Source organism: Bufo gargarizans, chromosome 1, assembly GCF_014858855.1.
Source record: "Bufo gargarizans isolate SCDJY-AF-19 chromosome 1, ASM1485885v1, whole genome shotgun sequence".
Taxonomy (NCBI): Eukaryota; Metazoa; Chordata; class Amphibia; order Anura; family Bufonidae; genus Bufo; species Bufo gargarizans.
In genome coordinates, this window is record NC_058080.1 from 735,865,935 (window position 1) to 735,884,017 (window position 18,083).

An 18,083-nucleotide genomic window follows, 5' to 3' on the forward strand; every position below is an offset into this window, starting at 1 on the left:
TGCAGGGAGGGGAGAGCAGCGGCCCCCCTCCAAAGCAGCAGGCTGAGTTACAGGGGGCAGAGGTAGTTGTTCCTGCCCCCCAGCAGCAGCATGATTTTTTGGGAATTGGGAGCCTAGTCTCCATTCCCCAGCGGCAGTGTGAAGTGCAGGGAGGGGAGAGCAGCGGCCTCCCTCCCCAGCGGCAGGCTGAGTTACAGGGGGCAGAGGTAGTTGTTCCTGCCCCCCAGCAGCAGCATGATTTTTTGGGAATTGGGAGCCTAGTCTCCATTCCCCAGCGGCAGCGTGAAGTGCAGGGAGGGGAGAGCAGCGGCCTCCCTCCCCAGCGGCAGGCTGAGTTACAGGGGGCAGAGGTAGTTGTTCCTGCCCCCCAGCAGCAGCATGATTTTTTGGGAATTGGGAGCCCAGTCTCCATTCCCCAGCGGCAGGCGGAGTTACAGGGGGCAGAGACAGTCGGTCCTGTCCCCCAGCGGCAGAGTGTCCTACAGGGAATAGAGAGCCCAGTCTCCATTCCCCAGCAGCAGGACACTGTATTGGGAGCGGAGGCGGTCGGTCGCCCTCCCCAGCGGCTGGAAGTATGTATGGGAGAGGAGCACGTTACCCCCTCTTCCCAGCGGCAGCTTAACGCACCAGGGGGAGACAGTAAGCCCCACAACAGTGCAGATGGGACCGTGGTCTCTGCACTTACAGCACAGGGGGTAGGGACAGTCGGTCCTGTCCCCCAGCAACAGGGCTGTTTAGCCAAAGGGGAGACAGTTGGTTTCCCCCTCCAACAACCAGACTCCAACCAGGCTTCTTCCGTGGTAGTGCTGGCACCAGGGCAGAGTACCGCTGATACCTGCCCACAAAGCAACCTCCACTCCAAGCCAGGGAGCAACACAGAGACCGGGAGTACCAGCTACAAATATAACCTTGGTGGATTCACTGGACAGAGACAGGCTACGAAATTCAGCAGGTCCAGTATTGGGTTGTGGGTGGGCTGCCAGACTAACTCAGGTACCGACCGGCGTGAGGTCAGGTATCTGGTTAGTCTTCCCTGGGGGGGGGGAGATGTGTGGCGAAACCAACCTCGCCACGGTGTTTTGGAGGGGGCTGTTTGCCAGCCTCCTGCCCTGGGATTATGGTCCCTTAAGTTATTGGGTCTTAAGGCACTTGGGACGGAGCCCTCTGTCCCTGGATTGCATCCTTTGCCTTACTTGCTTGGATGAAGCACATGGTGAGAACAATAGATAGCGGCCATTGTAGCTCACAGACACTGTTCTGACTTTTCCACACGGGGCTATCTTGCCTGTATTTGGTGCACAGAGACATCATTCAGTAGTTTGAAACTACCAAACAGGGGACACATTTATTAGTGACTATTTTCGGTATAACTTGTATATTTTCAGTGTAACTGTATCTTCCAAACTACTGAACGGATGTGGGTGAATTTTGGACATGTGGTTCACCCAGATCCCCCGGTTCCGAGGATATATTGGTTATGGGGTTATTGCATGTTTTGGGGTTCCTGTGATATGTTTTATAAAACTGTATTTCTCTGCCTTTGATAATTATATTCGCCCTTGTGTTCAAATAATCATCATCGACAGAAGGGAGGATTTTGTGTGGGTGTGTTTCTATTGTCCCATTGTGTGTTTAAATGGTGATGTCTGTCCTGTTGTCTCCACATGTGTATTGGTGATCTCCCTTTGTCCTGAGAGATAATTGGATTGGTCTTGGTTGTCTCCGGGACAGAGAGGAGGAAACCATGATGCATTGTGGGGATGTGTTGTATCTGTCCTGTATTTGCAACAACTAATAAAAACCAGGCTGGGTGTGCCAGCACTTGAGACCACTGCTAGACCCTCAACACGGAGCCTTGTCTCGTCATTGGGGGGATTCTCTGTATGCTGTTGGAGACTGATTGCCAGGAGTGTAAGCTGACTGTACGCTTTTCCTGTTCGTCTGCCGGCAGCTATTTGTGAGGTTCCAGTTTGGAGTGCTATTTTGTATCCAGTTCGGGAGGTTGGTGTTCTGCAGTAGCTGTGCCTGTCTCCCAGAAAGGGGCATATCGCCTAAACGGATTTTAACCCCTTGTCTGCTGAAACGGTCCGTTACACTGGTGGTAGTTGATTGCTTTAGTAAAATGGTGCACTTTATAGCGTTGTCGGGCCTACCTAATGCTAAAACACTTGCTCAAGAGTTTGTTAACAACATTGTGAAACTCCATGGTATTCCCTCTGACGTGGTCTCGGATCAGGGGACTTCGTTTGTTTCCAGATTCTGGAAGGCGTTCTGTACTAGACTACAGATACAACTGTCCTTTTCTTCGGCTTTACATCCTCAGTCGAACGGACAGACCAAACGCTCTAATCAAAGTCTAGAGACTTACTTGAGATGTTTTGTCTCTGAGAACCAGGAAGAGTGGTCTTCATTTTTGTGTTTGGCAGAGTTTGCCATAAACAATCATAGACGGGAGTCTCCGTTTTTTTGAGCATATGGGTTTCACCCGCAGTTTGGCACATTTTCTGGTTCTGATACTGCTGGTATCCCTGTAAGTTGTGTAACGGGGTGGGCTCCCCAGGATACAGTGAAGTGACGAACGAGGAAAGGAACCCCAACACCAGTTTTTGCCAAAACAGAATTTTACTTAAATGTGGCAATAAACACAACCACAAATGTTGAGAACATACAATCAATTTACATACACCCAGTCCGAAGGCTGAGGCCCTTGTGCTGCATAGCACGGCGCCCTCCGACAAATGCAGGAGAAAAAGGCAGTAATTTACCTACTGGTGGGCACAACTAAACTGCCACACCTTACCTGTCACGGCTGTTTAAGGGTAACCAGAGCATACACAGTAAGAAGAGCTACTGACCGGACCCAAACTAGGGAAGAGAAAGGGTGACCCCTGTCAGACCCTCAACACTCTCCCTATGCTGCTAAAGCACATGCCCGGATCCAAATGGTGGAACGAGGCATGCCCGCGTACCTTAGACTGATGAGCCCTGTAACCCCTACAATAGTGGAAGGGGCACGGCCACCGATGCCCTGCTCAGAATATGGAGGGAGCCGTGGCCACCTCAGATCCAGTCAGGAAATCACCAGGTACACAACAAAGTCTGCACACTTAGCTGATGGAGCTGCAGCCGCAGAGAAGACGGATCCAAGGGCCGCTGGCAATATCCGGAGTGCTTGCAGCAACAGAACACAGGTCCAGAGAACTAGTAGCTAAACAAGTGAAGATACTCAAGGCAGAGCTACAACTGAAAAGAGAACTATAATCCACGCCCTGCAATAGGAGGAGGGGTGATTTAAAGGCAGGGAAATCAAACGCAGGAGAGACAGCTGGGAGTAAAGACCTCATCACAGGGGCGGAGAAACAGAACAGTGAGAACACCTCCAAACTCTAAGTGACATCATCACAGGGGTGGAGACACAGAGCTGTGAGAACGTCTCAAAGCTCTGGTAGTGACATTACCTGTATGCCACATGTGATACTGGTGAGGGCCCCCTCGTGTCATACTGGTGAGAAACCCCATGTCATACTGGTGATGGCCCCCTTGTGTCATACTGGTGAGAAACTCCATGTGATATTGGTGAGAGCCCCCTCATGACATACTGGTGAGACCCCCTCATGTCATACTGATTAGAACCCCTTATGTCATACTGGTGAGACCACATCATGTCATACTGATTAGAACCCACCATGTCATACTGGTGAGAAACCCCATGTGATACTGGTGAGGGCCCCCCCATGTGATACTGGTGAGAAACCCCATGTGATACTGGTGAGAGCCCCCTCATGTGATACTGGTGAGAGGCCCCTCATGTGATACTGGTGACAGCCCCCTCATGTCATACTGATTAGAACCTACCATGTCATACTGGTGAGTGCCACTCATGTCATACTGGTGAGGGCCCCCCATGTGATACTGGTGAGAAACTCCATGTGATACTGGTGAGAGGCCCCTCATGTGATACTGGTGACGGCCCCCTCATGTCATACTAGTGTAACCCCCTCATGTCATACTGATTAGAACCCCTCATGTCATACTGGTGAGACCACATCATGTCATACTGATTAGAACCTACCATGTCATACTGGTGAGAAACCCCATGTGTAACCCCTAGTGTAACCCCCTCATGTCATACTGATTAGAACCCCTCATGTCATACTGGTGAGACCACATCATGTCATACTGAGTAGAACCCACCATGTCATACTGGTGAGAAACCCCATGTGATACTGGTGAGAAACTCCATGTGATACTGGTGAGAGCCCCCTCATGTGATACTGGTGAGAGGCCCTTCATGTCATACTGGTGACGGCCCCCTCATGTCATACTGGTGAGAAACCCCATGTGATACTGGTGAGAGCCCCCTCATGTGATACTGGTGAGAGGCCCCTCATGTCATACTGGTGAGGGCCCCCTCATGTCATATTGGTGAGAAACCCCATGTCATACACGTGAGAGCCCCCTCATGTCATACTGGTCAGAGCTCTCTCATGTGATACTGGTGAGAAACCCCATGTCATACTGGTGAGGCCCCCTCATGTCATACTGGTGAGGCCCCCTCATGTCATACTGGTCAGAGCTCTCTCATGTGATACTGGTGAGAAACCCCATGTCATACTGGTGAGGCCCCCTCATGTCATACTGGTGAGGCCCCCTCATGTCATACTGGTGTAACCCCCCCACGATACCAGTGAGCCTCTCTTCTTCACACTTGGCCGCCCATGGCTGCAGTCACGATGTCTCTGCTTCTTCCGTTCTGTGGATTCTTCTTCTTTCCACCATTTACTTCCTCTTCTGAACTGATGAAGACGCGGTTCTGAGCGCTGATGGCCGTCGTCTATGCTGACCTGAGATTTACCAGAGACCCCTGCCGGACCACAGGTAAGTACTTCTCTAGAGACTAGAGGTTGTCAGATCCAGGCCACCGGTTAGTGGTGTCAGAGGAGACCTATAGAGAGGTTGTCAGGGCTAGGCTGCTGGTTAGTGGTGTCAGAGGAGACCTGTACAGAGGTTGTCAGGTACAGGCCACTGGTCAGTGGTGTCAGAGGAGACCTGTACAGAGGTTGTCAGGTACAGGCCACTGGTCAGTGATGTCAGAGGAGACCTGTACAGAGGTTGTCAGGTACAGGCCACTGGTCAGTGATGTCAGAGGAGACCTGTACAGAGGTTGTCAGGTACAGGCCACTGGTCAGTGGTGTCAGAGGAGACCTGTACAGAGGTTGTCAGGTACAGGCCACTGGTCAGTGGTGTCAGAGGAGACCTGTACAGAGGTTGTCAGGTACAGGCCACTGGTCAGTGGTGTCAGAGGAGACCTGTACAGAGGTTGTCAGGTACAGGCCACCGGTCAGTGGTGTCAGAGGAGACCTGTACAGAGGTTGTCAGGTACAGGCCACTGGTCAGTGGTGTCAGAGGAGACCTGTACAGAGGTTGTCAGGTACAGGCCACTGGTCAGTGATGTCAGAGGAGACCTGTACAGAGGTTGTCAGGTACAGGCCACTGGTCAGTGGTGTCAGAGGAGACCTGTACAGAGGTGTCAGGTACAGGCCACTGGTCAGTGGTGTCAGAGGAGACCTGTACAGAGGTTGTCAGGTACAGGCCACTGGTCAGTGGTGTCAGAGGAGACCTATACAGAGGTTGTCAGGTACAGGCCACTGGTCAGTGGTGTCAGAGGAGACCTTTACAGAGGTTGTCAGGTACAGGCCACTGGTCAGTGGTGTCAGAGGAGACCTGTACAGAGGTTGTGTTATGGACTATTGATACAAAATGGATACTTGCTTGTTGAGCTAAGATGGCGGCCAGGCATTCTGCCAACACCTATAAACTAGAATCTTACTTTGTGTTTTTATCATGTGTTTCTTTGTGGTTTCTGTTCAGCTCAAGCAAGCAGCTACAAAGAAAGAAGTAACGGTTTCACCCAGGGGGGAGGGAGAAGGAATTTCCTCTGGCCGTCAAGGTTACAGAAAAGTAGAGAGTTCATAGCCAATAGAAAATATATACTTTATCTTTCACCCCCCTCCCACTCCCTCCTCTCATGAAACCCATGTTGTTTTCAGAAATAAACCAGAGATACTGATTAACTCCATGTAGTGAGTTGTCTGTCTGATCTCTCCGTGCACGTATCTTAATTAATTAATTTGGAGCAGTACATCAAATCAAACTGGCAGCTTTGTCAGAACCAGAACAATTTTGGCGCCCAACGTGGGGCTCGAGGATTGGACCCTCTGTTCCCGTACCCCCAGAGACCAGACGAGGAGAGGCGCACTAACGGACACCGGGGTCGCAACCCGTGATATGAGGTAGGAAAATTTAGTCATCTTGCCTATAAAGTGTCCCCTGGTGTAGCCTCTTGGTGTTCGTCTGAGGGAGGGGTGCGGAAGCAGTCTGGGACGTCCTCGAGGGCATGAAAGTAAGAACCCCATATGTTTTCTTAAAGTCTTGATGTACTGTGTTGTGCCTATAAGTTGTGAAGACCCTGTTGACAAGTATCATTGACTGGAGACACGGAGTTCTCCTGTGTTCCTGTATCGGAGTTCAGCCCGGTGTCTGACTCAAATCTCCATAAAGGGGACGATCACAGATGGGTGGAGAGCGGTTCGCGGTAGCCCAGAGTGTGCTGACCGGAACTCAAAGGTCTTCACGTCCAGTGATTACTCTATGCAGAGGTCTTTAGGCGGCTTCAGTAGGTACGAGAGATAATGGGAAATGAGGAAAGTGTCCCGAAGGGTTACTGTTCACCTGAACAGTACGTGGCGGACAGGAGAGGCAAACGTTTCATAAAAGGATTAAGTAAGTTGGAGAAGAGTTAAAGGTGTCTGTAAAGGAGGCATCCTCATAAAAGGATTAAGTAAGTTGGAGAAGAGTTAAAGGTGTCTGTAAAGGAGGCATCCTATGTAGTGCTACCTGGCAAGTGTTGTTAAACGAGAAGAGAGGGAAGTTAGAAGATGATGAATTGACAGACATGGTCCGTGTGTGGTTGGACTGTAGTAAAGAATTTGAACAGACCGGGGGGGAACTAAATTTTGATGAGAAAAGAGAGATATTTCTGTAAGCCTGGTGTTGCATTGATACATGACTAGCCACCACCCTATAATGGCGCCGGGAAGAAAGCAGGTGGGTGGACCTGCAAAACATGTGGTCAACAGAATCCCTCCTCCCGTGATACGTGCCTTCCCTGTGGGGTTCCCCACCCACAAAACCACACCTTGGTAACTACTCCCCGGCACGTCCCATTACTTCCCGTGTTAGCTACAGCGCCATCTTGTCCCCAGGCAACGCCCATGAACGGACCTTTAATATCATTCGGTCCGGACCCCCCCGTCACTCCTATGTCACCCTTGCCCCTTCCTACTACCTTGTACCCGATGATAAACCCGGACGGTACATTCATGCTACCCCACTCACCTGCCACCCTTACTCCTATAATGGTAGGGGGGCAACCTGATGAAGCAGAACAGGGGGATGCAGACGGTGCTGCAGAATCCACAATGGGCATACAAAATGCACCGGGTAATATGCAGACTCCTTCGCGGGGTACCCCGACAGACTATGGGGATCCGCCAACTTTACCCCTGGCACCACAGTGGACTGTACCCATGACCGTGCGCCCATCACGACGTTCACAAGATCAAATACTGCAGGGTCAGATTACAGAGTTACAAAAGAACTTACAGAAAATTGAGCAGGGAAACCTTGAGACACTGAAAGAAGCCCTAGCACTTAACCGGCCACAGGGACCACCAAAATATGTGTCTTTCACCCCACAACAGTTATTCACCATAGTGAATTTACTGCCTGACCCTGAGACCCATCCCATGCCCTTTTTCAGGAAACTGTCCCAAGTGCATCAAACCTATGGGTGCACATGGTCGGACCTGCAAAGTATAGTGGAAAACAAGACAGGTGAATACTCCTCACTGATAATGGATCAAATCCACATCCCTGAACTTAAAAGGTGCTAACTTTGACCCCCAAGATCATGAGTCTGGAGAATTCTTTATAGAACAACTACAGAAATGGACAAAAGCTAAATTTGCAGATCATTCCAAGCAGATCATTTCACCACACTGCAGGACAGCTGCGGGGGATCAGTTGACCCCCACCTTTTTTTCTTTTCACAGAAATGTTGGTTTCTGCTGTGTTAGTTTAAGCTCCTCTTTCTGATAAGAAACTGTCTTGCTTCTTGGTCTTTGTGGTTTTTACTCAAATTATGTGACACCCACGGCTGCCGGATGTCTGACAATAAAATTCTGCACTGATTTATATGAGCAAGGGGATTCGCTGCAAACCATTTTGCACCTCATCCCCAATACTCTCTGGGCCAGAGGACCCCAGGATATTGGATACCTCAATGTCCCACCAGTCACTGTGACCCTGAAGGACCCCAGAGTCCTACCATACCAAGAGACTGGACCCAGTAGCCAGAGAAGCCCCTTCCTGTGTCAGAGCTATCCATGCTGCCAGCTCTCTTCTAAATGTCACATCTGACGTTGTGCTGGGTCATCCCCTCACTATTCTGGCTCCCCTTGACATTTCTGCCATCCTCCAGCAGACTCAACCTAAACACCTCACTGCACAGCGCCACCTCCGGCTTCCGTGTAGTTTGCTTCTGCCAGATAATGTCACCATTCAGAGGTGCCACATCCTCAATCCTGCTGCACTCCTTCCTCTTCCAAGGGGGGAGTATACTGGAGAATCTGAAGATTTTATTGATCTACAGGCACACTCGAGCTGACACCTCTGAAGCCAGAGGAAAAGCCCTAGCTGACCAAGCGGCCAAGGAAGCAGCAGTGAAAGAGGAAAGAGTCCAGTCAGACCAGATTATGATAACACAGGAAGACCTGGAACAAGAAGAAATCACATGGGACCTCCTGAAACAAATACAGAAACAGGCCACGCCACAAGAAAAATTGGATTGGCTAAAAGAGTCAGCCCAAGAAGAGAAAGAATCTGGACTGTGGACCCAAGGAGAGAGAGCATCTCTGCCCAAAGCTCTCTATCCTCTGATAGCTTCAATAGCTCATGGGCCCACCCACCAACCTAAGACCATCATGAAAGAACTAATAGACAATGGCCCCAGGGATAACCCCTGTCCTGGTGAGGCATACTCAGTCTTGCCTCATCTGTGCGCAGTGCAACCCGGGAAGACCTGAGCCTACACCAACCAAATGTCTCCCCAAAGCCCAGTACCCGTTCCAACGGATTCAAATTGACCACATCCAGATGCCAATGTGCCAAGGGTTTCAATATGTGCTAGTAGTGATAGACTTGTTCTCTGGGTGGCCAGAAGCCTACCCCGTCCGAAACCAGACAGCAACCACTACTGCAAAAAAACTGATGCAGGAGCTTGTCTGTAGGTTCGGAGTACCTGAGGTCATTGAGAGTGATCAGGGCCCAGCATTCACTGCTAGATTAACCCAAGAAGTCTGGAAGATGGTAGGGTCACACTTAGCCTATCACACACCCTACAGACCCCAAAGCGGCGACAAAGTCAAACGACTGAACGGGGTACTGAAGTCCAAGATGCTGAAAATGACTGGGGAGACAGGGCTCAGTTGGGTACAATGCCTGCCAATAGCACTATTTTCAGTTAGACACACCCCTAGGCCTCCACACACAAAATTTTGTTTAGGACACGGCCTAGGATGGGACAGTACTTCCCACAGCAATTGCAAATGCATTATGAATCTGTTGCTAAATATGTGATTGCCCATAGTAAACAATTGTCTAACATATGTGCACAAGTTTTCTCTTCCATTCCAGATCCTGACTCCCTAGAGGGAATACACACTCTCAAACCTGGAGAGTGGGTGGTGGTCAAGAAACACGTCAGAAACACCCTCGAACCACGATACGAGGGACCTTACCAGATGTTGCTGACTACCCCGACCTCTGTGAAACTCGATGGAGGCTTACCTGGATCCACACCTCACATTGTAAAAGAGTAAAGGCTGTCCCGACGATCCTGGAACAATAAGCCATGAGGATTCACATACTGATCATGACTTTGACAGTGGGCATATCAGCAGTGTTCACACCACTGGGTGATGAATGGGACAATTCACTGACACGGCACCATCAAATTCTAGTCCAGGGGTTGAGACACTCAGAGATTGTTGGATCTGTACCCACAGTCCCGTGAGTTCAACCAGTATGCCTTATGTTGCAATTCCCGTGGACCTTTCTGAACTGATTGACCTGTCTAATTCTACCATATTTCTCACTAGCATACACCAAGTTAAATCCAGTACAAACAAGGACAGGGAAGTAGCCTTACCTGTTGCAGGGTGGGCAGATGCCCCATGGCTCATGATAAACAGATCAGGCCCCTCGGTAGATTATAGCTCTACTCCTTGGCAAGATGGAAACTGGGCTAATGTCACATGTTTTCCTAGCTGGACACACTGATATTGTCTCCATGTACAAACCAAAGGGATGACATTTAGTCCACACATACACTCAGGTTGCAATGATTCAAAAACAGACAGCCACGTGCAGTGTATTGGTGTAGATGCTGAGAACGGAAAGGATCTGCCCTGTAACCACCGTACTGTACAGGATCTCCGGACAGGTATATTAGCTAACGACACCGAAAGTCAGTCAAAAGGATATGAGTTGGTGAAAGGGACACAATTAGCCAAACTAATTACCCGATTATTCAATGGCACAGCAGTAGCAGTTCCAGACGACATATACTTAGTTTGTGGACACAAAGTGTACAAATGGTTATCCGAGAATGTCACAGGACTGTGCACCATCGCCAGGCTTACTCCTGCCACCTTTATAGTACCACACTCTGAAATTGGCATAAATGCAGTACCTAAACACACCTTGTATCATAGGGCCAAAGATAACACACCCAGACCAAATGGCAAGCCACATGTAGTAGAGACGAGCATTACCAACAAAATTGTTAGTTCCATCTTCATATATCCCATGATAGCGCAGATGTGGGATCATCTGGTAGTAGCAACAGACCTGGATGACCAAATATGGGAAGAGATGAGACTTATGAATACCTCAAACATTGTGCAAAACCAGTTAATCATTGTCACCAACCAACACACATTAGTTCTAGATTCTGTTGCAGCTAAAGATGGAGGTATGTGCCAGGTTGTGGGACCCTCTTGTTGCCATTACATAGACCCGCAGGGTAATTTGCAAGTTAAGGTGGGTATAGAGAAAATGGCGGATTTAAGAGATAAATGGCTGGATGCACATAAAGCTGATAAAGATACATGGTGGTCTGATACCTTCTCTTCCCTTAACCCCAATAACTGGTTCAAAGGTATTGGGGGTTGGCTCATGGGAATTGTCCAGGTAATATTGCAGGTAGCCCTAATAATACTGGTGATATATGTAGTGATTAAGCTCGTTCTTATTTGTGTGACCCGCTTTTCAAAGAATGAAGAAAACTGATGAACGACCTATTATGCTCCTCTATGATGAAGAAGGACAGAAGGAAACATCGTTCAACACAGCTCCCCCTCCTCACAATGATGCCTGGCTGAGATAGGGTGAGATGAATCCCAGGGTATTACCACAAGTCCGAGCAACCGGGAGCCTACCTATAAGGGGTAGGTTGTCGCCACTGCGGGTGAAGAGGATACGAATGGTATGCCCAGGGGATTCGCTAGGCGAAGGGAAAGTCTACAATCAAGTCTCCAAGGGGGGACTGTTATGGACTATTGATACAAAATGGATACTTGCTTGTTGAGCTAAGATGGCGGCCAGACATTCAGCCAACACCTATAAACTAGAATCTTACTTTGTGTTTTTATCATGTGTTTCTTTGTGGTTTCTGTTCAGCTCAAGCAAGCAGCTACAAAGAAAGAAGTAACGGTTTCACCCAGGGGGGAGGGAGAAGGAATTTCCTCTGGCCGTCAAGGTTACAGAAAAGTAGAGAGTTCATAGCCAATAGAAAATATATACTTTATCTTTCACCCCCCCTCCCACTCCCTCCTCTCATGAAACCCATGTTGTTTTCAGAAATAAACCAGAGATACTGATTAACTCCATGTAGTGAGTTGTCTGTCTGATCTCTCCGTGCACGTATCTTAATTAATTAATTTGGAGCAGTACATCAAATCAAACTGGCAGCTTTGTCAGAACCAGAACAGTTGTCAGGTACAGGCCACTGGTCAGTGGTGTCAGAGGAGACCTGTACAGAGGTTGTCAGGTACAGGCCACCGGTTAGTGGTGTCAGAGGAGACCTGTACAGAGGTTGTCAGATCCAGGCCACCGGTTAGTGGTGTCAGAGGAGACCTATAGAGAGGTTGTCAGGGCTAGGCTGCTGGTTAGTGTTGTCAGAGGAGACCTGTACAGAGGTTGTCAGGTACAGGCCACTGGTCAGTGGTGTCAGAGGAGACCTGTACAGAGGTTGTCAGGTACAGGCCACTGGTCAGTGGTGTCAGAGGAGACCTTTACCTATAACATGCTTCACTACAGACTTTGCACAGAGGTTGTCAGGTCAGGGTTGTCAGGAGACATATGTACCTATAACAGAGACTCTGTACAGACATTGTCAGGTACAAGCTGCACAGAGGTTGTCAGGGCCAGGCCACCGGTTAGTGGTGTCAGAGGAGACCTATAGAGAGGTTGTCAGGGCCAGGCTGCCTTTCTATAATAAGGGTCTAGCTGTGGCTGAGGATGCAAGTGTGAGGTCCTGAGAGTCCTTCAAGGAATTAATAAAACCTAGAAGAGGATGCTTCCTGATCCGCACAGAGTGGCCCCTGCCTGTAAGACCGCACTTAACTACTGGACGTAATAAAGCGTAATATCGTGTATCACAGTCACAGGCGTCACCCAGGAGCCGACGGATGAAGACGGGGACATTATGTACAAAAATGTCATCGACCCGAAACAAAGGGAGAATCAGAACCAGTCACAGAGGACTAGTCCCAGAGGTAAGTGACCACGACACCATAGGTAATAACAGTATAGGGCACAAACTACTGCCCTGAAATTTGTATATAACATACAGCACAATACACCGCCCTGTAATCTGTATATAACATACAGCTCAATACACCACCCTGTAATCTGTATATAACATACAGCACAATATGCCACCCTGTAATCTGTATATAACATACAGCACAATACACCGCCCTGTAATCTGTATATAATACACAGTATAAAGCCCCATTCACTCCTGTACACCACCCTGTAATCTGTATATAATACACAGTATAAAGCCCTGTTCACTCCTGTACATCGCCCTGTAATCTGTATATAATACACTGTATAATACCCTGTTCACTCCTGTACACCGCCCTGTAATCTGTATATAATACACAGTATAAAGCACCGTTCACACCTGTACACCGCCCTGTAATCTGTATATAATACACAGTATAAAGCCCTGTTCACTTCTGTACACCGCCCTGTAATCTGTATATAATACACAGTATAAAGCCCTGTTCACTCCTGTACACCGCCCTGTAATCTGTATGTAATACATAGTATAAAGCCACGTTCACTCCTTTACACCTCCCTGTAATCTGTATATAATACACAGTACAAAGCCTGATTCACTTCTGTACACCGCCCTGTAATCTGTATATAATACACAGTATAAAGCCCTGTTCACTCCTGTACACCGCCCTGTAATCTGTATATAATACACAGTATAAAGCCCCGTTCACTCCTGTACACCGCCCTGTAATCTGTATATAATACACAGTATAAAGCCCTGTTCACTCCTGTACACCGCCCTGTAATCTGTATATAATACACAGTATAAAGCCCCGTTCACTCCTGTACACCGCCCTGTAATCTGTATATAATACACAGTATAAAGCCCTGTTCACTCCTGTACATCGCCCTGTAATCTGTATATAATACACTGTATAATACCCTGTTCACTCCTGTACACCGCCCTGTAATCTGTATATAATACACAGTATAAAGCACCGTTCACACCTGTACACCGCCCTGTAATCTGTATATAATACACAGTATAAAGCCCTGTTCACTCCTGTACACCGCCCTGTAATCTGTATGTAATACATAGTATAAAGCTCCGTTCACTCCTGTACACCACCCTGTAATCTGTATATAATACACAGTATAAAGCTCCGTTCACTCCTGTACACCGCCCTGGAATCTGTATATAATACACAGTATAAAGCCCCGTTCAATCCTGTACACCGCCCTGTAATCTGTATATAATACACACTATAAAGCCCTGTTTACTCCTGTACACCGCTCTGTAATCTGTATATAATACACAGTATAAAGCCCCGTTCACTCCTTTACACCTCCCTGTAATCTGTATATAATACACAGTACAAAGCCTGATTCACTTCTGTACACCGCCCTGTAATCTGTATATAATACACAGTATAAAGCCCTGTTCACTCCTGTACACCGCCCTGTAATCTGTATATAATACACAGTATAAAGCCCCGTTCACTCCTGTACACCGCCCTGTAATCTGTATATAATACACAGTATAAAGCCCCGTTCACTCCTGTACACCGCCCTGTAATCTGTATATAATACACAGTATAAAGCCCTGTTCACTCCTGTACACCACCCTGTAATCTGTATGTAATACACAGTATAAAGCCCCGTTCACTCTTGTACACCGCCCTGTAATCTGTATATAATACACAGTATAAAGCCCCGTTCACTCCTGTACACCGCCCTGTAATCTGTATATAATACACAGTATAATACCCTGTTCACTCCTGTACACCGCCCTGTAATCTGTATATAATACACAGTATAAAGCCCTGTTCACTCCTGTACACCGCCCTGTAATCTGTATATAATACACAGTATAAAGCCCTGTTCACTCCTGTACACCGCCCTGTAATCTGTATGTAATACATAGTATAAAGCCACGTTCACTCCTTTACACCTCCCTGTAATCTGTATATAATACACAGTATAACGCCCTGATTCACTTCTGTACACCGCCCTGTAATCTGTATATAATACACAGTATAAAGCCCTGTTCACTCCTGTACACCGCCCTGTAATCTGTATATAATACACACTATAAAGCCCCGTTCACTCCTGTACACCGCCCTGTAATCTGTATATAATACACAGTATAAAGCCCTGTTCACTCCTGTACACCGCCCTGTAATCTGTATATAATACACAGTATAAAGCCCCGTTCACTCCTGTACACCGCCCTGTAATCTGTATATAATACACAGTATAAAGCCCTGTTCACTCCTGTACATCGCCCTGTAATCTGTATATAATACACTGTATAATACCCTGTTCACTCCTGTACACCGCCCTGTAATCTGTATATAATACACAGTATAAAGCACCGTTCACACCTGTACACCGCCCTGTAATCTGTATATAATACACAGTATAAAGCCCTGTTCACTCCTGTACACCGCCCTGTAATCTGTATGTAATACATAGTATAAAGCTCCGTTCACTCCTGTACACCACCCTGTAATCTGTATATAATACACAGTATAAAGCTCCGTTCACTCCTGTACACCGCCCTGGAATCTGTATATAATACACAGTATAAAGCCCCGTTCAATCCTGTACACCGCCCTGTAATCTGTATATAATACACACTATAAAGCCCTGTTTACTCCTGTACACCGCTCTGTAATCTGTATATAATACACAGTATAAAGCCCCGTTCACTCCTTTACACCTCCCTGTAATCTGTATATAATACACAGTACAAAGCCTGATTCACTTCTGTACACCGCCCTGTAATCTGTATATAATACACAGTATAAAGCCCTGTTCACTCCTGTACACCGCCCTGTAATCTGTATATAATACACAGTATAAAGCCCCGTTCACTCCTGTACACCGCCCTGTAATCTGTATATAATACACAGTATAAAGCCCCGTTCACTCCTGTACACCGCCCTGTAATCTGTATATAATACACAGTATAAAGCCCTGTTCACTCCTGTACACCACCCTGTAATCTGTATGTAATACACAGTATAAAGCCCCGTTCACTCTTGTACACCGCCCTGTAATCTGTATATAATACACAGTATAAAGCCCCGTTCACTCCTGTACACCGCCCTGTAATCTGTATATAATACACAGTATAATACCCTGTTCACTCCTGTACACCGCCCTGTAATCTGTATATAATACACAGTATAAAGCCCTGTTCACTCCTGTACACCGCCCTGTAATCTGTATATAATACACAGTATAAAGCCCTGTTCACTCCTGTACACCGCCCTGTAATCTGTATTAAATACACAGTATAAAGCCCTGTTCACTCCTGTACACCGCCCTGTAATCTGTATATAATACACAGTATAAAGCCCCGTCCACTCCTGTACACCGCCCTGTAATCTGTATATAATACACAGTATAAAGCCTCGTTCACTCCTGTACTCCGTCCTGTAATCTGTATATAATACACAGTATAAAGCCCCGTACACTCCTGTACACCGCCCTGTAATCTGTATATAATACACAGTATAAAGCCCCGTTCACTCCTGTACACCACCCTGTAATCTGTATATAATACATAGTATAAAGCCACGTTCACTCCTGTACACCGACCTGTAATCTGTATATAATACACAGTATAAAGCCCCGTTCACTCCTTTACACTGCCCTGTAATCTGTATATAATACACAGTATAAAGCCCTCTTCACTCCTGTACACCTCCCTGTAATCTGTATATAATACACAGTATAAAGCCCTGTTCACTCCTGTACACCGCCCTGTAATCTGTATATAATACACAGTATAAAGCCTCGTTCACTCCTGTACACCACCCTGTAATCTGTATATAATACACAGTATAAAGCCCCGTTCACTCCTGTACACCGCCCTGTAATCTGTATATAATACACAGTATAAAGCCCCGTTCACTCCTGTACACCGCCCTGTAATCTGTATATAATACACAGTATAAAGCCCTGTTCACTCCTGTACTCCGCCCTGTAATCTGTATATAATACACAGTATAAAGCCCTGTTCACTCCTGTACACCGCCCTGTAATCTGTATATAATACACAGTATAAAGCCCCGTTCACTCCTGTACTCCGCCCTGTAATCTGTATATAATACACAGTATAAAGCCCTGTTCACTCCTGTACACCGCCCTGTAATCTGTATATAATACACAGAATAAAGCCCCGTTCAATCCTGTACACCGCCCTGTAATCTGTATATAATACACAGTATAAAGCTCCGTTCACTCCTGTACACCACCCTGTAATCTGTATATAATACACAGTATAAAGCTCCGTTCACTCCTGTACACCGCCCTGGAATCTGTATATAATACACAGTATAAAGCTTCGTTTACTCCTGTACACCGCCCTGTAATCTGTATATAATATCCCGTATAAATCCCCGTTCACTCCTGTACACCGCCCTGTAATCTGTATATAATACACAGTATAAAGCCTCGTTCACTCCTGTACACCGCGCTGTAATCTGTATATAATACACAGTATATAGCCCTGTTCACTCCTGTACACGACCCTGTAATCTGTATATAATACACAGTATAACACCCTGTTCACTCCTGTACACCGCCCTGTAATCTGTATATAATACACAGTATAAAGCCCTGTTCATTCCTGTACACCGCTCTGTAATCTGTATATAATACACAGTATAAAGCCCTGTTCACTCCTGTACACCGCCCTGTAATCTGTATATAATACACAGTATAAAGCCCTGTTCATTCCTGTACACTGCCCTGTAATCTGTATATAATACACAGTATAAAGCCCTGTTCTCTCCTTTACACCGCCCTGTAATCTGTATAATACACAGTATAAAGCCTGATTCACTCCTGTACACCGCCCTGTAATCTGTATATAATACACAGTATAAAGCCCTGTTCACTCCTATACACCGCTCTGTAATCTGTATATAATACACAGTATAAAGCCCCGTTCACTCCTGTACTCCGCCCTGTAATCTGTATATAATACACAGTATAAAGCTCCGTTCACTCCTGTACACCACCCTGTAATCTGTATATAATACACAGTATAAAGCCACGTTCACTCCTGTACACCGCCCTGTAATCTGTATATAATACACAGTATAAAGCCCTGTTTACTCCTGTACACCGCCCTGTAATCTGTATATAATACACAGTATAAA

At 47.0% G+C, this 18,083-nt stretch overlaps 1 protein-coding gene across 2 annotated transcripts in view; it reads left to right on the forward strand.

The window, feature by feature from the left end:
- The first annotated feature begins 4,788 nt into the window (after positions 1-4,788).
- The window catches only part of LOC122937812 (C-type lectin domain family 10 member A-like), a 67,150-nt gene continuing 53,855 nt past the window's right edge, over positions 4,789-18,083 (forward strand). The window contains exons 1-2 of one of the 2 annotated variants that reach the window (XM_044292896.1): positions 4,789-4,878; positions 12,792-12,899. In XM_044292896.1, coding sequence (XP_044148831.1) covers positions 4,824-4,878; positions 12,792-12,899 — 163 coding nt within the window. In that variant the 5' untranslated portion in view covers positions 4,789-4,823. Of the gene's footprint in view, positions 4,879-12,056; positions 12,539-12,590; positions 12,900-18,083 lie in introns of those variants that run through there. The other variant, XM_044292907.1, reaches the window with a different exon arrangement.